General features: G+C 37.2%; 1 protein-coding gene across 8 annotated transcripts in view; it reads left to right on the top strand.

Moving 5' to 3' along the window:
* ARL15 (ADP ribosylation factor like GTPase 15) overlaps positions 1-21,935 on the top strand; it is a 222,988-nt gene that overhangs the window by 51,549 nt on the left and 149,504 nt on the right. For 5 of the 8 annotated variants that reach the window (XM_041424600.1, XM_041424602.1, XM_041424603.1 and 2 more), the window contains one exon: positions 9,492-9,521. The exons of the other annotated variants lie outside the window; for them this stretch is intronic. In XM_041424600.1, the coding sequence (XP_041280534.1) occupies positions 9,492-9,521 (30 nt within the window). The remainder of the gene's footprint in view (positions 1-9,491; positions 9,522-21,935) is intronic. 8 annotated transcript variants of the gene reach the window in all.

Genomic DNA, 21,935 nt, shown 5'->3' on the forward strand with positions numbered 1-21,935 from the left:
CAGTGAAGACTGAAAGTAACAAAATCATTGAGTAGTTCAGTCTTCTCCTTGTTCTTGTCCATTTCTTTCTGAACAGGTATTATATTTTCTCTAATCTTCCTTTTATCAGTCACACAAGTATGCCCTTGATGTCCCTGACCAGATTCAGTTATATGAGGTTTTTAGCTTTCCTAACGTGATTCTTTTCCTTGGTATTCCTCCCAGGCTACCTGTCACTTGGAGAAGGAAGTTGCCACCAACACATTCCAAGAACCTCCTAGATTGCATATACTCTGTTGTGTTGTTCCTCCAACAGATATTTGGGAGGCTGAAATTCCCCATGAGGACCAGGACAAGTGAATGTGACGCTGCTCCTCTCTGCCTCTAGTTGACCTTGTCAAGTTGGTCTTCTTGTTTGAGTGGCCTGTACCAAATCCCCAGTATAATATCGTCTGTGAAAAAATTAATCTGTATTTCTTTTTGTCTACTGTGACAAAAATGCTGTGACTTGCTTTTGTGGGCTCTGCAGAGCAAGTATATTTGCACATTCTCTGAAGAATTGTTTTAAGAAGAAAGAAGCGTAGAGTGTTTGCAGAGGTTTTTGGGAGAGTGTTATAAGATCCTAAAGATTCTTGAAGTTTCTGAAAAGTTATTCACATTTTGATAGACTCTGCCGTCAAGAAACAAAATCCCCAAATACCACAAAACAACAGCAAATGAAAACTGTCTATGTAACTTCACAATAGTCTAATTACAGATTTCATAATTTTTCTCAGCATTTTATTCCCACCTCAGTTGTCTTCCACCTCTACCACTTGTCACAATCAAGTTTCAAATTGCCACAGGTAACCTTTTATTGTTCTGGAATCTGGGAGACTTTAGTAGCTAGGTACTGTAATTATATTACAGTTGCCTTGGAATTGAAGTGATTACATGGCTATTTGGTATTCTGCAAAACAGTAATAACTTTTTTGTTTTTCATAATGAGGTGGTTCAATTTGTCTTCAATGTACTTACAGATGTAAGATGTAAATGTGCTACTTTCACTAGTTTCATCATTATTACCATGTGAGATGTGCTCCATTAACAAAATCAGTAATGTCCTTTCTTCAAATTTTGTGCATCAGTTTCTAGTGGATCAAAATTTTTTGTTAGTGGGAATAGCACTTTTGAGGATGGATTCTTCAAAACCTGTCAAGCTTACTGGTTGGACTTAATTTCTTTCAGTTGGAAGGGCAGTAGCACAAATGCACCCTTATGCTTATATTCTGCTGAATTCTTTGTCGTATTAAGATTGCAATTGAAATGGTTTGAACATGTCAGTAATTTCCTAGCAACTCTTTTAAGCAGCTGAATGAAATACCTTTTTATTAGTTAGTCCATGGATTATCCACAAGCTTTATTTTAAAAATACTTGAGTCTATAGCATTTGGTACAAATAAGTTTGTACTGCTAAAATTGGAAAAATTAATTATTGTTGTTCTTGTAACACTGGGTACGTAATTCGTGTAGCCATGTAATGTTTGTGCATGTGTGAAAATGGATAGATTCTCAGGATACAAACAGATTAATGTTTCTGTACTCTGAAAAGGACTGGAAAATGGAAAAAGGACTCGGTGTTCAGGGAGCATATGGCTGCATTGGTGGGAAAGCAGGAGGGGGCACTGCACAGCTACCTGGTGACTACCTCTGGGGTGCAGCTGCAGCTCTTCCCTCTGTGCTCCAGTTAATTCTGTGGTCCGCAAGACATTTGAGTAAAGAAGCACAGCCTTTTGTTTCGTATTATGTGGAATTAGAGAATCGCTGGAGGAGTTACTGGGGCAGGTGTGTTCCCTGGGACTGGCTTCTCAAGGTTCTGTCTTGAGAGGTGTTTCTAAGCTGATGGAGAGTTTTTGGAGGTGTGTGGAAGGGTGGTGCTGCGGCAGTGAGCAGTAGATGGCAGTGCTGTCCTGTTGCACAGCGTGAAGGGGAGTCACTGGAAGTTTTAAGTCCTGCGAAACATGCCCTTCACTCACTATGTGTCTTCTGCTGAAACATTGACAGCTGGGGCATATATTGTTCTGCCTAAACTTAGGTTAGTTCTTTTAAGGCAATACTCCATGTAGGAATTTGGAGGAGACAGGAGATTCTGTGTATTTCTAAACAAATATTAAGTGCATGTGTATTCTTCAGTTATCTGTTTTGTACATGATTCAGACATGAAAGACCCTAATGCTGGTATGATGCCATTTAATCCTGTTGCAAAGGTGATGAAGAATTGCTGTGATATGTACACATTTTCACACTCCTTCCCCAAGGGGAATTGCTTGATTTCTGCAGAAACAAGTGTTGGTTTGTGATGCACAGTTCATTCCTGTAAATCTCCCACTTCCCCATATTGAAATATCTCTACAGTCTGAAAACTTGATGACTCATAGTGTATCAGTCTTTTGAGTCATAAGTCAGGGCCAATCTCTTGGCTTTTCTAGTACCGGAAATCTTAGTGGAGATTTTTTCTGTTTATCCATGAACACACTTTAAACAGAAAGACTACTTGATCACTCTTATTTTTTTTTTTCTTGTCTTAAAGTCATCTGATTGCAACAATACCTTTTTCAGTCCCCCACCCTTTTTTTTTTTTTAAATTTTAGTTTTTAAAGAATTTTTTGTTTGTTTATTTTTATTGGAATGCTAATATTTTAATGTAAGTCACGGAAAAAAGGTTATTATAATTGATTCTCTTATGGCATGGTAGCAGAAAGTTCCTCAGACTATTTTATCTCTGTAACAGTCTGAACTTGTTTCTCTTCTAAAGTTGTTACTGAAAACTGTATATGTAGAACTCAGATCTTTAAATGTTAAGACAATTGTAATGTTCACACTGGGTTAGAACATCTTGATGACTGTAGTGTACTTTTTTTTACAGTTTTATTTCAGTGATGGACCACAATATAGCTGTTGTGACTTCATACCTAGTCTTACAAATACGTATTTTTTCAAGTTAGATGGAGAGTTAAATTGTGTTTGGAAGTTTAGTTTGAGTGATTTTTCTGTGTTTGTGTGCAGATATACAGAATTTTTGCAGGTTCTTTAAAGTAAGAATGGAATTTATTTTTCTGCAGTAATTTTATGAAACTTTTAGGGATGCACTATTTTATGACAGGTCATTCATGTTAACATACTATTTCTGTTTTTTGGCAATAAGGAAATTACTAACATCAGCTTATAGAAGTTTAAAATGCAGTTTTAATAAGTTACTTAACTTCCATTTAGCTGCTCATGGTGGCAGAAGTAAATTTTGATACTTGTCCTTTTTTTAATTTACAAGAAAAAGTATTTAAGGAGCTAGGATTGTAATCTTACAATGGTTTCAATATGAAACATCACCATAACAGTGTAGCATCGCAGAATATCCTGAATTGGAAGGGACCCACAAGAATCACTGAAGTCTAACAGTATTCAGATTGCTTTCAAAAGATTAGAGAAAAATACTTAAATGATAGGATGTCAGCTTTTAAAGATGGGACTTGTATCAAAATGGTTGTTAAAACCTGCCTTTGCTTCCTGACTTTATATATCTTCAGGATCAGCAGACCAGCTTTATAGATAGCTTTTCCAGAAAGACTGGGGACTGTTTGTTGTTAACTTATACATCATAAAAAGAAAACAGTTAACTAAGAAATGTAGTTTCAGTGCTCAAAAAGCTGGGAACAATATAATTGCTGGAAGCCCAGTATTAGTGGATACTTAACAGAAAGACATGGTGGATTTGATGACAAAGCCAAATGTTTTGTGCAGATTATTGATTTGGTTGCATAAAGCACTATTTTTTAAAAAAATTACAAGAATCTTTTGAAGGACAGTATTAGAAAAGCACCCCAGAAACTGTCAGATCTGAGTTTTGCAGGAAAAAAGCCCCCAGTAATCTTTGGGGTTTTTTTGGTTTTGTTTTCTTTTTGTAGTAGATGAAGCTTTGACAATTTAAAGTTTGTGGTATGCTGTGTAGTATGCTTACCTATTTAAGTTGTGTCATGGAAAGCTGTGATTTGTTTTTCTGTAAGCAGGAAAAAAATTGGCTTTACTTTTAGTTTTTGCATAGCCAGACTTGCTCTTAGGTTTGTAATATTTAGAGAAGTTCAATAGGGGGCCCTTGGTGCTTTGATCTAGTGCCATGCTGCAGTTTAATGAGAGAGGGGTTTTCAATATTGTCTGTGATATTGCAAATTCTGCCAGCTCTGCCTTAAATAAGAAAATGCAAGATTTACACCTCAGAAACCTTCTCCTTTTTCTGGGCACTCTTTCTGTTTGAAACAGGTAATTACAAAAACCTCCGGATCAATTTTTGTAAAGGGGCACCCTGATGGGTGCCATGACTGAAGTGTGACATGAGCCTTTTCCAATACAATGGGTGGCCTAACATTCCTCGGGAAGGCCAAGCTCATTAAATATTCTCTTCTTTTTTTCCACTCTCTCCCCCTCTTCATGCACTTAGCTTGAGTTGTGCTAAGTCTGAGGTTTCTTCACTGAGGACTTAGGAAAATTGCATAGAGTTCTCAGATTGAATTTTTTATGTGTATGACTTCATGATGGCATTAGCATGTGCTTTGATCCATGTGTGAATGGCACTGGGTCGGCTCTTATTGCCATATCCAGATGGTGTTACAGGGAACAAACAGTTGTGTTTTAGGATTTCTCAATAGACTGTCTAGACTGGTCTTGCAGCAGACAGATACAGCCACCCATCAAATTAGCGTTTGTCAGATTTATGGTAATGGTTCACCAAAGCCTTCCTGTCATTGACATTAAGATTTACGCCTCCAAAGTTATTTTGTCTTCCGCAGCGTGTAAAGTCTGATCATATGTATGTGTGATTATCTATATGTAGATGTATATTTGCATATATAAATTTTTAACTAAAGGGAAGGAAAGCAACTGAAGAGAGGTAATTGGTATGGTAAGAAGCAGAATTTTTAAAGTATTTTTTTAAGAGGCTGATTCCTACAGCTGTATTGATTAGGGAAGCTTTCCCTCGCCAGTCCATCCCCTCCCTTCAAATGATAATACGGATGTTCTGTTCTAGCCAGTGTCTCCCATATGCCCTTTTTAGAAAGAAAAACATGTATGTGGATTACTACGGCTAGATTTTGCACTTTCATGTTACACTGCAGTAATATGAGCTGCTCCCTGTACGCAGTGGGAATAACCTTTTGACAGGCAGTATGTCCATTCTCAGTGGAAATGTTTTTCCAAGTCTGGCCAGCGCTCCTTTGATCATGCCACCTCAAACGTAGGGGTCATAGCTACTATGCAATGTAAGAACCACTGATGGTTGACCAGGGAGAGATGATTTTGAGGAAAGCATGTTTAAAATAAGCCAAATGTTTTGAAGTATCTTTTTGTTGCTTTTTTTTTGGGGGGGGGGCGGGGGCGGGGGGGGTGCATCAGCAATTTGTGTTGCAGTGGGAAAGCTAAGCAGAAGCATTGGGGAATTTTTAAATTATGCTAAGACATGCTGGTACATTTGATGGTGGAAACAAGAGGTAGTGTAAATTTAAAATATCTGAATTGCAGTGGCAAGCTCTGGGCTTTAACATGCCAGAGCATGTTTTGAAAGTGTTTTCCTGTTACAAGGATATTTCAAGAATAGCAAAGGGAGTAATGGGATGATGAAAGGATCCAGATGTTATAATAAACTGTATATTTGAGGAGTATACCACTTAATGAAGAAACAATTTTACACAATACTTGAATTAATTTGCAAGTCTCTCTGTGGTATGTGCTTTGGAAAGTCTGTCCCCTCTTTGCTAGGAATAGTTATTACTGATCATGAATCAGAACAAGAATTCAATTAAATATAAAGCCACTTTACAGATAGTTTTATCCTCTGCTATTGGTATTTTTCTTGCTTTAAGGAGATTTGTGACATTGGAAGAAAGTAAATATATCTGGTAAATATGCAAATAAAATTAAATATATAAGTACTATTGACGAGAATCAGCTCCAGGGAAACAATGTTCCCTGTGCACTGTTTTGGGGACTGATAGCCTCTTTGCTACACAGCAGCAGGGTATTGCTGAATCTTGGAAAAAGCAGATACTTTATATTTTGCAAATCTGTGATCAGAGGCTTTGATGGTATAATACTTGTTTTTTGGAGATTTCTGTGATTTATGTGTTCTGAGCATGTTTGACTGTTACAAAGTTTTCCTCTTTAAGTTCTTTAGTGAAAAGAATATTAAATATCAAAGAAACAAATCTACACAGGAGAATAGGAATTCTTTTTATGCAGAGAAGGCATAGGGCTGTTCTTTCTCTTATTTTTTCTCTTTTCTTTTCATATTTCATAGGGATGTTATCTATGGCTGTTGGGTCTAATGGTTTGTCAAACTTTGTCTCTCTGTTTCACCTTCTCCTGTGTCAGTGGCAGCATTTTTTCACTCTGCCTTTTAAGCAGAGTAGGAGAAGCAGTCTTGGTTATGATTTTCCTTCCTGTACTCCAGCTTTATCAAAATAAGCATTTGTTGCATTCAGATATTTTAATTAACCTGCTAATTTTACATATGAACTTAAAATTAACTACTATTAATACAGCACTTAAATAATTGAGTAAACATTGTAACTTGACTATAGTTTTTTAATTCTGATTTTAACTGAATGTTTTAAAACATGTATCTACAAACAATAAATATAGATTTATTTTTATTTTATTTTATTTTATTTTTTTTTCAAGACCAGTAAATTATACTTGGTTACTTTTTTTACTCCTTGCTTATGGTGCACTGGAAAACTATATACAGCTTGGGAGACTTTAGATGTAAAATTTTTCTTAGAAGTTGAAGAATTGAGATTTTTCTTTCAGCATACTTCTGGTTTTGTTTTGATATATTGAAGACTTGGAATGAAATATTACTCCATGCTGCCTTAACTTGTATCAATCAGCTTAAAAATTTTACACAGTTTAAATTTTCAAGAATTGCTACTTCTAGAGCTACTTTTATTTACTTATACTTAAGATAATAAGAGTATTTATATAAGCATTTCTCACCTTAATCAATGTGGTTTAGCATTACTTTGTTGTTCATTGCAAATGAATTTGTCAGAGGTGGGCTAAAAGATTCACATTTTTTTGTGTGCTTGTGTTTTGGTTTCCCTCAACCCGCTCAGTCTTATTTCCGGATCAGTCTAAACTTACCAAAAGTAACAGAGGGATTGATAAAAGAGTGGGCCTAGCCAGGTTCCTGGCAGGATGGTGTGTTGTGCTGCCTGAGGTCAGTGTGTTACAAACTGTTGTCAGTTCTGAGAGGCAAAGACCCCTGATACCACAGCCAAGGATGGTTTGCTCTGTGAGCATGTGGCTGGAGTGGAGAAGGAAAACTTAAGAGCTGCTGGGTGGTGGTGCTGGGTATTGCCATCACAATGGCTAGGGGTGCTCCCTCACAATACATTCTGGAAAGAGGTGGGCCACCCATGGTGCCTAACTCAGGAGATGAGCAAGCAACAAGATTTAGAACTTTTTGTTGGCTTTGTGCTTGGGTGAGTCACTTTTTTTTTTTTTTTTTTTTTTTTAATGAGATTTTTTTGACAGGTGATGAACTGGGAAAGAGGGTGCTTCCATCTCCCCTCTCTTCTGACAATGTGAAGAGAGAAGTGGGAGTGGGGAGGAAACAAACTGTGGCAACTGGTGTGCGAGACACGGGGGCAGAGGAGTGGAGTAGGTGTTGAAAAGCAAGTGAGCAGCTGAGAGGGGCCTGGTTTTTAAAATCAATAGGGACCAGCCTGTCCCTGCCAGCCCGAAGGCAGAAGATTTCTGCAGCTTGCCTGCCTGAACAGCAGAACCAGGGCACTCTACTCTGGACTCTGCCTGGGCCACACTCTGGATCCCAGGTCCATCTCCTGCACCCCAGAGGCAGTGCAGTCTCCAGTTCTGCCCCTCACTTCTCCATCTGTGCAGATGTTGAGGAAAATTGGGTTAGGGGGAAAGCAGAGCTGCTTGAGCTAATCTTGCATCAGAAGAGAAATCCTGTAGAGCCATGGCCTAATTCCCTTGTCAATGCACACCGCCCTCACACCCAAACTTGCAAGTGTTTTAAATCCCAGCTATCTGGCCTAGGTGGGAATATAAACTAGACCTCAGGTATTGTTTAACTGAGTCTGGCAACCTGCCTGCCGTGCAAACAAGAATTCTGAGTAAGTAGATCTGGCAGTCCTTCAGAGCTGTCCCAGAGCTCTCCCAGAAGCACAGGCAGATGCTTGATGATTCCTTTCCAGTTAATGTGTGAGAGGGTTCTCTTCTCCCCTGACTGTAAAAACAAAGAAAAAAACCACTCTGGTCATTGTGATACACCTCTAGAGATATTTTCACTGGTAAAGAAACAATAAATTGGGTACTGATTACTCACCCTGTGACTAAGCTGGTGTGCATGCTTTGGTCTCAGCACCTGGGCAAAAGTGGCAGTGAATCAACATGCCTGCATTGGATCAAGCAGTCTGTGGAAGTCTATTCAAATTAATAAACTGTTCAGGTTTTTTTAAGGGCCCTCCCCAGTTATGGTAGATTTTTAAGAACACTGTTGACTTACACACTGTGTTTCTTGGAAAATGTTGTCACTTAAGACTTGTATAGATGAAATATCACAGAAGGGCACTGTAGGATTTGTCTTGCTTTTACCGGACAATTGAGGTGGGAAGGGATCTTGGAAGGTCTGTAGTCTAACCTTGTGGTCAAAGGAGGGTCAGCTTAAGGTCTGACTAGGTTGCTCAAGGCTTTGTTCAGCTTAGTTCTGGTCTTGAAACCAAGTGGAAGAAACCATGAAAGATAAGGGCTGTGGAGCCTGTCTGGGCAGTGCTGGACTGTTCCCGTGGGCAAAAAGCATTTTCTTCAATCCGGTCTGAACCTCTTGGGCTTCAATTTGTCCATTGTTTCTTGTCCTCACTCCATTTACAGCTGCATGCATCCCTTCAGAAAGTTCCCAGGACATTTATCTGGATATCTCAATTGCTTTAGATTGTCTCGAAGATTATTATGTGTTTATACTGCTGTGGCTTTCTTAGATTTTGTAAGTCAGATTTCTTTTAGCACAGGGTGCAGCTCAAGACTGCACTGTGATTTTTGAGAGCTGGCACATTCAGTATGCCACATGTAGTATAAGTACAAAATAAATTTGAACAAATAGAAATTTTTGCTTTTGGCAATATTGTCATCTGAAACATAAGGAAAAAATGTGATGCCTTGATGCATTTGCATTAACAAATGCCTGTTCTGAAAGAGGGAAATTAGTGTCTCTGCAAGTAACAAAGGGAAATGGGTTTGTTTATTTTATATATGAGGCTGCATTTAAGGCTCAGAGTTGAGAGACTGATTTTAATTTCATGTAGGAAACCTAGGGCATCCACAAAGACACTAAAAAGTCAACAGAACCAAAAGACAGCAACGTGTTAATATGCTACTGTTTTTACATAGCAGGGCAACCTGAAATTGATGTTAAAATATCCAGCTCTATGAAAACAGATATCTTTATTCTCTCTGCTCCACAGATAGATTTTTCTTTAATGGCTATCAAGTCGGTAAGTGCTTCATGTATTTCTCTTTGGTTTCCTTATGACTTTTTGATAGTCATAAAGAAATGTGAGTTGAGCTACATGCTACATCAGTACTTGCTGAGCTGCAGTCTAGTCTGTGCACAATTTGCAGTGTAATTAAAATTAATTTGAAAACACTTCAGGTACATAAGCACTAATCTATGTGTGAGATTTTATTGAGTTGAGCTAACTTGCATGATTGTATGTAATGTATGGAAGTACTAAGAATCCACTTCTTAATTAACATTTGCTTTGTTTTTGTGCGTTACCTGAAAAGGCTTAAGTAGCACTTGTTTGTGTGTAGCTCCACACAGTCGTTTGAGCTATCTAGGGCCTGGGTAAAGCACATTACTTGTTTTATTTTCAAATCAGTGAACCCCCATTTTTAAAAAGGGACTTTGTTGTGTTCTCTTCCTCTGCCTGATCCGGATGCACTGGAGCTTTTGCTGTCTTGCGCAGTATCTACAATGATTGCTTTCTAAAGTCTGTGCCTTAGGTAGTTAATTTTCTGCAGTGGTACAATAGCATTTTTGATGTGCAGAGCTGCATGTGAATAGCCAGTATTAAAAATCTAGCATCAAGGCCAGAAACTATTTTGTAATACAAGGCTTGACTAACAAAAAGTACTGTTTACTGAAGTGAGTAGCTTGTTTATTAGAGCAGAAAACTAGGAGTTGCTGTAACTGGGAAGACATGGAAAATTGGAACTACAGAATGGTCTCTGCCTTGATTGATCTACTTATTTATGTTACCGCTGTTCCAGCTGAAAACCAATAGAATTGGATTAAAGAAATCTGTTGTAAATTTTTTGCTCCTGCCTTATTCTTACTTTTATGTAAAGGGGCATTTTTTTCATTTTTTAAAAGCTTTCCATGCCACTTTGTAAATTGTATTTTTTGTTAAGACAAAAATGTTGCTCAAATGTTCTGCTCAAAATGCATGGTAATGTGATATGAATGCCTAGGGAAATTCAATATGGCACTCTGAGATGGTGCTTTACTTTTTCTCTTTGTGGGCACTGAACCCGTTCCTATAATCACAATGCTATCACAGAGGAAATTTTGCTGAACTAATAATTGTCTTGCGGTCGAGACACCACCACAAGTATTTCACTGCTGAAGTCAGCTGCGGTGGAAATGAGCCTCCCTCCCCTGATTTGGCCCATAGCAATGATCTCTCAACTGCCATCATCACAGAAATTAATGGAGAAACGGATCCCCTCCCACGCATTAGCATGAAATCAAGCACCCGATCTTGGAAAGAATCTGCTAGCAGACCAGCGGGCTGCCTGGCGCGGGTGAGCAATCCCCACGTGCCGCTTCCCAGGCCAGGGTGCCTGTTGATTCACTTGGAACGCCTCATCCCTGGGGTGTAGCGCTCAGTGATATTCAGCCTAGGGGTGATGAATACATGGATAGCTATGCTTGAATCCACATTCCTGGAGAAGGGGTGCAGTCTCCTGGACAGCCAAAGATGGTAAGAGTTTTTAGCTACTGTTACTATGTAAGCATCTAGGAGTACTACAAATAGTTCCCAATAAAAAAGCCTAATCAAATTCCTCCTACATTCTTTGGGATATGTCAGTCCTTTCAGTAGTTGGGTTTTGAAGCCCGAGCCTCCTATGGTTTAAAATTGGCAATTGCAAAAGAAAAAACATTCCCCCACAAACAACAAACGAGCAAATCCCCCTGAAGGAATGAGGCTACACCATCCAGAAGATTCTCTTTTGCTTCGTGTGTTCATTTTGGTGGGCCCTACATAGTATATGCTGGTACTGAAAATAAAAACTTGACCTTTACCATGCAGTACATCTTAACCTGGGATGATGTTAGAATAAGATGAGACTGTAGAATAAGCACAACTAGGGAATAACATCTTCTTCAGTATTGAAACGGTTTCCTTTGGTTGTTTGGATGGAAGCATTGACCAAAGTGAGTTAAGCACTGACATTATCAGGCTATAGAAAACTACAGAAAAAAAACTAATTGGAACTTGATGCCATATTCCAAAGTCTCTCCTTACAGATTCATGAATATAAATGATATTTAAAAGAAATTATTTGAATACTGGCTCAGCTGGTAAAGAGAAAACTGTATGTACCACGTGGGATATAAAAATCCAGTGAAATAATTCAGGAATCTTCACCTTCATGATGTTAAATGCCTCTAGAACTTCTAGATCCTCAGGTTTCTGAATGAAACTTTCAAGTGTTGCAAATGTTGGGGATGAACAAAGTTATGTGCCCATTCATTTACAGCATGGAGAACACCCAAACTAATGAGCAGAAAATGCTGAAGGGTTTGGCTGACAGTTCTGCCACATGATCTGCAGTATAAAGTGGTTGAAAACTGCAGGATCGTTATGTCAGTATTTTTTTGAGGGAAAAACGTGGTTGTGAAACTGTAACTGAAATTTCTCCCTTTGACAAAATAGAAAATCAAAGGTTTTGTTCATTCATTTATAAAAGTGTTATCTCATGCCTGTATTGAAAGAGGAGTGTTTTGTAGTGTTTGAGAAGTATTGTTCCCTATGTGTGGTCAATGGAGAAATCCAGAAGGTATAGGATGTTTGCTTTCTTTGCCAATATTTGTTTTCAGTATCAATTTATAATGGCAAAAATGATTACATCACATTCTTTAAAAACAAATCCATACAATCTGGTTTTTGTTTTCACTGTCCTAAGATATCAGTGATGAAGTCTGTTTCTAATAACTAGCTAATGAGCCACTGAAATAACTCTTGTTGCTGACATTCTTTCTGGGAAGATTGATTAAATTCTCCAATATGCTACAGTAAAAAGTAGATCTAGTGTGCAACCAACACAGGAAATGTTATGAGCAAATTGCTCTTCCACTCGTGGTGGTTCTTACACTGAGACTAATGAATATTGCAGGAATTTGGAATAATGACTAGAACAGGACTAGTATGACTTTTCAAATATATTTGGAATTTGTGGAATGGCAAGCATGAGCAATCTTGCTTAATTTTTAACCCTAATATAACTGGAAAAGTATTTATTTGAAATTTTTCTTGAGTTCTGACTCTGCTGACCAGAGATGCAAAGTACATAGTCCAAGTATATGGAGATGGTCTTATTCTGCTTTAGAAGGATTAATAGTTTCAAATCAAGATCAAAAGAATGTCCAATATATGTAGCATGTCATGCATCTTAATCTACCTTAAGCACATAACACATGTATAACACTGACCTTCACCTGGCATGTTAGTGATGCAAAGGAGTTAAGAGTTTAGGTTTTGTTTGAGCTCAAGGTAGTGTTAATTCTTGCTAAAATAAGTCATCCACAATATGCACTTAAGGGAAATTCAAAGCTATTACAGCAGATGGCCTGCCAAAAATCATAAGTCATCTATGACAGTCTAATAATGTTAAATTCTTTGAATATATGTAAAAATGGGGAAACTTGCAGGTCTAATTCCTGAAAATGTGGGAAGCACAGAATTGTATGAGAACACTAATGATCGAGTTGCACTGCCAATTCACACAGTTCTTTGTTATATGTAGTTTAATTTAATGGGGTGTTTAATTGTTTATAGAAGTTCAGCAATTTCTCCAGGAAATATGTTTTTTGTTTGCCCTCAATGAGATCCTGTGTGGCACCTGCAAGTCACCTTTTTTTTTTTGTCAATGTATTTGTCTAGCCAGGCAGCACTAAATTATTTCTAACGAGAAAATTATGAAGAAGACTTTGCTGTCCTCAAAAATGCCACATATGAGCTGCTTTTGTTTCCCTTGAAAGATTCATGAGAGCACAATAATGCAATACCATCATGCTGCATCTTGCATGTAGAGTTTTCCATTTGTTTTTTGCATGGTTGGCCTTTGCCACTGCATGATTTTTCTGATCCTTCTGAACATAGCTTTAAAATTATGGAATGAAGTCCAGGTTACATGCTTAATATAGTTAAATTTTGCTAAAATATGTACTTCTACCACATCTTCTGTGCTGATAGGTTTACTAAGGAAAATCTTAATTTCTTGGTTCAGTATTATTTCAAATGGCATCTGTGGTATATCAAATTGTCCCTTGAAGGATTTTCTTCTGTGTTTGACACACAAGAAAAATTTTTCTAGGAAGTGCCACTGAATAGTATGGTTGATTGGAGGAGAAAATATATTGCTATTAGGCTGGAATGTAAGGTTTAGCAGAAGAGAAAAGCAGGAGACTGCAGGAAGAAGAATCATGATACATTTGTCATTAAAATACTTCAGTGTGGCCAAGCAGGTTTGAATGTTTTTACAATGGAGTTCATATGTATGCTTAGTGCAAAAATATTTACCTGGTTTCATATTGTTGAATGGTGTGCTTATTGCTGTCAATGTGATTTTTCTAATGTGAACATTTCCAAATCAATGTATGGTCTGTTGGAGCTTCATCTTATTTGTAGAAGATTATTTTTCTAAGGATTTTTATTGGGACAGGACTTAACTGCTTTTACCATTTAAGGCTGTGTAATGTCCCCAGCCGAAAAAATCTTCAAACATTTAGACTACAGCTTAATAATTCATTTTGATTCCTGTTTCTGGACACAAGTCAAATATGAGACTTCTCAGCTCAGTTGTGTCCTCTTGCAATATACTACTTTAAATTGCTCTAGTTCCCTTGTGCTCGGTGGACATGACAATCATGTTCTCATATTTTCTGATGCCTTTAAAAGCAAAATTAGCACCAAAATTGACATTTTGTTGTTGGTTTAGACTGTTTCCATGCAGAATGGCTTTCTTTTGAAGTACAAATAGGTTGAATCAGTGCCACAACTAAATTCCAAATCTGAACAAAATAAAAAAAACCCATGTAATTGTTGCTTTTCTTCTAGTGTATGGAACTTAGACTCTTGGCTGCTTTACACACATTGCACTGTGGCTTGGATTATGTTGAACTTCAGTGGTATTTTACTAGAAGTAATACATTAACAGCAACATGTTCTTCACCCTTCTTGCTAATTTTCTTAAGATTTTTTCCCTGCCCTTTCTTTAAATTTTACATTAGCCTCAACTTAGTGAAGTTAGGCACATTTAAAAATAGGTTTAATAAAATTTGTTTTTAAGAATGAACTTAAACATAAACTAATTTACTGCTAGTGTCAGTTTGAAAATTTAGGCAAAGGTGCATTAGTTTTGGAAATCACAGTGACCTCCTAATATCAAAGACCTTTGAGAGATTTTTTTAGGAAAATGACTCAAGACAGCATGTATTCTCTAGAATTTCTCATTATTTACTTAATTTTGAACCCTAGGCCTAGATATTTTGTTCTTTTCCATCAAATTATTTCTGATTTTGAAGAGAGAACACTTAATGCTTTAAAAAAGGTCTGTGATATTTTAATTTCCTGTGGTAAGGAACTTGGAAAATTTAATAGGAAAAACAGTAACTGTTAGCAAATTTTCAGATTTGATCAGTGTGATTAATAGTAGCAGGAGAACATCTGATTCATCATTCTGCCTAACAGGTGAGCCTTGAGGAATGGTCAGTCTTACGTTTTTTTTTTTGTTTTTTTTTTTTTTTTTTTTTTTTTTTTTTTTTGTATGTTGCTCCATATTGTTTAATTTGGTTTTCTTGGTACACATCAGTTGAGGATAGTGACCTGACACAATTTGCCTCTACTCTGTTGCAGGAGATCTAAGGGCTTGTGCTGTTTTTTGGGTGTCAGAAATTTCAACTTGTCAGAGAATGCAAACAGCATTTTTTCTCCTTTATATAGGTTTTGTAAAATGCTGGTATACAAACGAGTAGAAGACTTTTTTTGCAGTAAGTACTTAAAAATCTGATCTTTCTGCTCTTGGCCTGCAGAACTGGAAATGACTGCAGTCCTGGAGGATCTCCTCTTTTAATTCTTTGGTTCAATATCTGTTTAGAGGTCCCTGGTACTTCCTGCTCAACTGTACAAGTCCAAGCTAGGTTGTCCAAAGTTGTAAGAGCTGATGCCTCACTACCAGCTCTTACTCTGTTGGGCTGTTGGATTTGGGGCAGAGTTTTTGCTTCCTACTAGTCTACAGAGGTAGTGTTTCTAACACAGAAGTACATCAACACCCTGTTATTCTCTCTGTTCTGCAAACTTCTCACGTAGAAGTTCATCTATGTGTATGATGATTCTACTTCCAGGTATCAGATACGGATTGTGTGCAGTGCTCTAGGAAACCAAGGTGTAACGTCTCTTTCCCTGCTTTTATAGATTACATTTCTTCCTGACTGAGCACTGATCTCTTTAAGACATAATTTGTGATTGTATGCTTTTCTGGCAATAATCTTGACAGCATAATCTTAAGAATTTCTTGTGAGGATGAGGAAACCTGATCAATTATATATTTTTTCAAATAAAGAGGCCTATATTATTATCACTTAAGAAAGTAAAATTCTTCCAGTGCTTTTCCAGTTACCATGATCTTTGACATGTTTTAGAGCAGTTCGTTTTTTCTGACATCCTACACTCTGTAACTCTGTTCCTCAATAATATAATCAAACTCTGCTGCACTCCTTAGTCCTTGTACAAAATGATATGATATATTCCATGCCTTGTTGTATCTTTTCATTGTAATAAATTGTTTTGAAGAATTACTTGTGAGCTGTGAAAGCATCCTTTTCAGTGAAAAAAACTTTGTGGCATGAACAGAACTGTGTGCATCTTTTCTCATGCTCTATATGTTCCCTGTGTTTCAAAAATACTGATTTAATGATACGTAGGTAATTGGCAGTTGCTGAAGTGTCACTATTAAAGTTTATTATGCCTTTATATTACAAAATCACAGCTTCCAGTTCTTTATTACAATTCTTTACAAATCTGCTTTAGTGATTTTTTAGGAAAGTGAATGTAAAAATTTAAGATACTTAAAACAAAAAGTTGAATTAAAGCCAGTGTACTGCTTTCACAACTAATCCTATGTCTTAGTCTCTAAAAGACAACTGTCTTCCATTTCTTAAGCCTGTTTTTATTCATAGTCTCACTCTGAATTATGCTACCAGCTACAGATTGCTTATATTTCTTTGATAGACTCTCATCATTATGGCAATTCTCCCTGGTCCTCAGTGATTTTTTCTCTCTAGCCAACAAAAAGGAGTTTCCCAGCTTGGCAAGATTTATGCTGATCTAGAATAAAAGATAAAATTTTAGTTCCTGTAAGAAGCAGTGAGTCAGTTCTTACTGAAGTGTCTGCACCTTCCTTAGAACATGTATTAAATCTCTCACAGCTAAGCATTAAATCAGCTGAGGAATGAAGCATCCCAGAGCTGTGCTCAGTTATCTGAACAACATGTTAAGTGTATTTCTGCTTAGATTTGTGATTGTAGTCATTAACATCAGGTGTATTCTTAAGTAACAATCTCTTGCTTTTTTAAATGACATAAATTTTAATGGAACTGTTGCATAATAATTGCAGGACTCTCATCACACTTTCAATGAAAGCAGTATCATTGGGAAACAGATTGCACAGGAAGGGCTCAGGTGCAGGGATTATTTTAAAAATGTTAGTTTCCTAGAGCTGACTGGAGGCTGCACCTACTCAAAGGAGAAAAATTTAATTCCCCTTAAAAGGCTTTCAGCAGTTCTGAGACTTAAAAAAAAAAAAAAAAAAAAAAAATCTGACACAGTCTTGTGGATTGAAGTGTTTCATGCCTCTTAATTGATAAAAAGTGGTGGTTGTTTCATCAGGAGAAATTTCTTGGCTTGGGCTGTCAGCGCCACAAAGCAGGCACACTGACTTACCCATGAGTCTGCATAGCTGTATGGCAGGCTGTTTTGTGAGCAAAGCCACAATAATGGGTGTTTTTACAAAAAAATAAACCTCGTTCTTGCCAACTTACATTTTCACCTAAAAAAATGTTAAAAATTCAGCCATGGCTTTTCAAAGGCAACATAATCTGTGTGTCCAGAATTTGTCTGCACAATATTTTTTACCATTTATTTGGGTTTTTTCCCCCCATGTAACTCAAAAAGATGAATATGCATTGGTCAATACTCACTAAAAAAGAAAAAAAAATACTGTTTGTGTGGTTATTGTGTGAGTTTTTGTGGGTTTGGTTTGATTTTTTTTTTTTAATTTGGTTTTGTTCATTTTTTTTTAAACAGTGCAAACTTGTGAAAACAACTATTCTCTGTAGTTAACACATTTGTCTGTAGGATCTGTTCCCTTCCCTATCAGCTGAAAATCCCCATCTCAAACTGAGTTGTGTTTCCCAAACTTTCAGGCACTAGAACTAAAGCATCTCTTGGGATTCTCTTTAAAATGGTTTAAAGGCTGTGTAGTCCTTGATTTATGCGTGCTCAGGAGTAATAAATTTCAGTTCTGATTTTGCAGTTCTAAGTGAACAAAATAGCCAATGGAGTCTTCATCAGCAGGGTGGCAGCTGAGAAGCTCCATGTAGGCAGACATGCCGTATGTAGGCAGAAAAAATATCCAAACTTGCAACTGGAGTCAGGAGAAATGTGAAATGCCTGTGTTGGAGCATGAGATGTTTTCAATGGCTGAAGTTTCTCAAACCTAACTCATTAAGAGTTTGATTGAGGCTAAACCTGTTCTGCATTCCAAGAGGCTTCCATTGATTAAAATTTGAAGAATTTTTAATGGTTCTTGAGATTCATATGCCTTCCTCTAATTGTATATTTTGGATTAATGTTTTTGTGTGGGTTGGTCTCTTTCCTCCCATGGTAGTAATGTGCTGTGCTAGCCAAGTAAAACTGTTAATGCTGTATAAGGGGATGGGAAGAGAGGTTCCTGTGTATATTCCCTAGGGTCTTTTGGTCAAAACAGGTATTCCCTTGAAGTTTCTCATTTTTTGTAAATATAGTGTACTGGGAAAGTAAGAGGAAAAGGCCACATAAGATTTAAATAATTCATAGGGAGCTTAATGCATAAGAGATATTTATAGTCTGCAGTTATCTAGTGTTTCAAATTCAACGCTGGAGACTGGTAACAGTCTATTGGATCTCCCATTTCTGACTGCACTAATATTGGTATAATTCTTACTCCATTTGCTGGTGTTGAAATGCAGTCTTGTCTTTAGTGTTCCAAGCAGAAGAATTCTTTGGCTGGAAGACCTGCACAGTCTGCAAAATCAGGCTGTCTTTGTTCTGTCCACCTCCTTCTATTATCTAAATCCTCCAATTACTTCTTGTTGGATTGTGTGTACTGGTAATGATGTTAGGTGCATACACTGTTTCTATTTTAGTAACTTCTGTTGCATCAGTTTCTACTCATGTCTTCTTTCCTTATCCCCTGATAATTTTAGGGCAATCGAACATTTGTTGGTTTGTTCACTTCTTGGTTTAGTATGCATGAGCAGAGAGCAGCAGGGATTCCTGAGCAGGTTTAAAAGTCACAGTTGAAACTGTACTTTGCCTCTTAATGTATTGTCACACTGTCATGATTGTGTTTAATTTTGCTTTATGGTATTTTGCAAATTGAATCTAAAGCTCTCATGTTTGTGTGGCTTCCCACTATCCCACAAATGTCAATGGGTCCTTTTAGTCTCTCTGGGGTTTTTTTTGTTTGCTTGTTTGTTTGTTTGTGTGTTTTTGGTTTGTTGTTGGGTGGTGGTTTTTGGTTGGTTGGTTGATTTAGTTTAGTTTAGTTTTTTCCACAGTTTTTTTTACTTGACTGTTACTTACAATGTTATTGTACTTACTATTCTATCTCAGCTATGAACTTATTCAGTAAGAACAGACTTTATAGAAGCAGTCTGGACCACTGTCCTCAGAGATTTCTCCTCTTTTCTCTCAGATTTGATGTCAAGTATTAGTTTTGAAATCTTTCATGAGAAGGATCAAGACGTGTCTTGGGGCTTAATCTCAGAGGAAGCTTTGCCTCAAGTAAACATTAGTTATTTCTACTTCATCCCTCAAAACGCTTAGCGTTTCTCTAGGTTGCTTTGCTTTTTGATACTCAAGAGAAACACACAGCCCAGGAATTATTTTTGTTTATTTATGATTATGATGCCAAACAGCTCTGAAAGCTTTGGATGGAACTGGTTGTCAAAAATACGCTGGAGTTTGCCTGTTTCTGTAATGTTACTGATACAAAGGATGGAAGAAGTCAGATCTTGATACTTTTTTCAGGGGTTTATTCACTGGAATCACCTGAATCCCCCTTGAGATCTTCTGGCTGTTAGTGCATGAGGACACACTTCTCTTGTTTGTGCTTGGCTGTTCCCATGCTTTTTTCAACTATGTTTCAAATTAATTTGTGTTTATTTTCACTTAACTTTTTTTTTGAGACCATTTTGTTATATAGATCCTTTTGCAAAATTCAGAAGTTTCATTTCACAGGCCATGATGGGTCTTACTCTCTTAGTATACTTTGAATTTGCCTGCAAGTTTTAAGAGTAGGACTGCAGCAGTAACTTTTCTTGTTCTTTACTTTTTAAATGCATGGAATACATTGCAAGTCTTCATTTACCTCCATCTAGTGTACAGCCAGATTCCTCTTTGCACCAGATATATTTCTCTATTTTTTTCCTTTGACCCATTCCAGCATGGGGCTTAAAAATGTCACTCTGTTGCTTCAATAAATCTTCTTTTTGATATTGTTACTAAAGTAGTCCTATGTGTGCCATGTATGTCAAATACTAATGTCCAAGGTCTTGCGTACTTGTGAATAGTTTTTGAGGAGAAAAAAGAAACAAAGCATGCTGTTGCATGTGACTGGCATGTAGTCAAGTAGACAGCTCAGAAAAAAATCAAAGAACACCAAGTGGTCTATATGCATCTTTCTGCTTTTGTGATCCCATGTGAACAGAACAGAATTATTCATTCTATGCTGAAAAAAAAAATTGTTTAGTAACCCACCTTGTAGCACGCATAAATATTGTAAGAGCTTTCTATGTTTTGTCTCAGAAACTGTACAGGAACGACTTTTAGCAAGCTTAAAACTCAAAGGTGTGATTTTGTTTTAGTTGTTATTTGTGTGGTTTTTTTTTTTGAGGGGGCGTATTAAGAAAAAAATGTATACATCTTTTATCCTTACCAGAAATTAGAAATGACAGGAAGTGTCACATCCTTAATTTTTGCACATTTGGGTGGTGCTGCTACTGCCTTTTTTGCTTGTATTTTAGATGATTCCTCAGGCTTCTTTTAGTGTTGTTAGCGTCCTTAAGTTGTGAAACCAACTGTTTGCAAAGGCTTTCATTCATCTTTTTTGTTGCCTTTGTCTCTTGCTGTTAAATGTGAATGGATGGGTGGATTGAATGAGTTACTCTTGTGCAATAAAACAAGTGGAAAGCAAACTGTCAGAGAGGAAACAACTTGAGCAATAATTCTGCACTTGATGGAACTTAGAAGCGTCCGAAAGCCCCCTTGGAGCTTGATTTGACATTGCAGTGAAGTGACGTGTCTTCTGTTCAGAGTACCACCTGTGCATGTGCTTATAACTGTTTGCTGACTCAGCTTTGGTTTATCATAGCTGTCTGCCATTTAATTTTATGTAGGCTTTTAAATCATACTACTTCACTGAGTATCTGAGTACATTTTGAACTTGATATTTATTGCTTCATTCTTTCTTCTAGTGTGAATATAAGGGAGAATCATAATTTGGTTTTGATTTTATAGGGAGTGGGCAAGAGATTAAGGTCAGAGAGGCTCATTTTCCATTTTGCATTAGAGGTTTGTGGTTTATTTTGGCTGATGGTAGGGAAAGGACTCCTGTTGCCTTACAGTTTCTTCCAGGGAAGTTATGCCTTTGGCTGCATTTATTGAATTTTTATGATTCCTGAACTTTGGGTCAAGCCTTTATCTAAGAGCCGTTCATGTGATATCAGATAAAACAAATTATCTCCTGCAATTTGACCCACTGTAATTGCATTATCATGACCATGAAGTCCTTTGAAATTATAGCTCTGAATGGCATCATATCTGGCCTGTCAGAAGCCATCCAGTTCTTTCTTCTTAACTGTATTTCCTCTAAGCCTTCTCTGTTGGTAGCAGAGTTTTCAAATATGTTAAAACATTAATATATCTCTGCAATTTGTCTGGTTTTAGTGCTTGAGCCTGTGTCTTGTGTCTTGTTCATCTGGGATTACCAGGGATGTTGAAAGTTTTTTTAAAGCTATTGCTTCTTTTGAGGTTCCAGAATCTGGCTACTCTGGAATACCACAAAGCTTTTGATAGGGGATGGTAAACAATTACAACCAATGAATCCAAATGTATTTCTTCATGGTCAGAAGGCAGAATTTGAGATTCCTGCTCTAGACCATATGTCCCTTTAATAGAGGAGGATCTATGTGAACCACTTGAAATTCAACAAGGTCACGTGCAAGGCTCTGCACCTGAGACAAAACAATCCCAAGCACCTTAGGCTGGGCAGAGAGCAGAAGGCTCTCAATCCAACAATCCCAACCAATCCCAACCACCTCAGGCTGGTTGTGAGCAGAAAATAGATTGAGAGCAGCTCTG

The sequence above is a fragment of the Onychostruthus taczanowskii genome, unplaced genomic scaffold (assembly GCF_017590055.1).
Source record: "Onychostruthus taczanowskii isolate IOZ18803 unplaced genomic scaffold, ASM1759005v1 scaffold83, whole genome shotgun sequence".
NCBI classification, from domain to species: Eukaryota; Metazoa; Chordata; class Aves; order Passeriformes; family Passeridae; genus Onychostruthus; species Onychostruthus taczanowskii.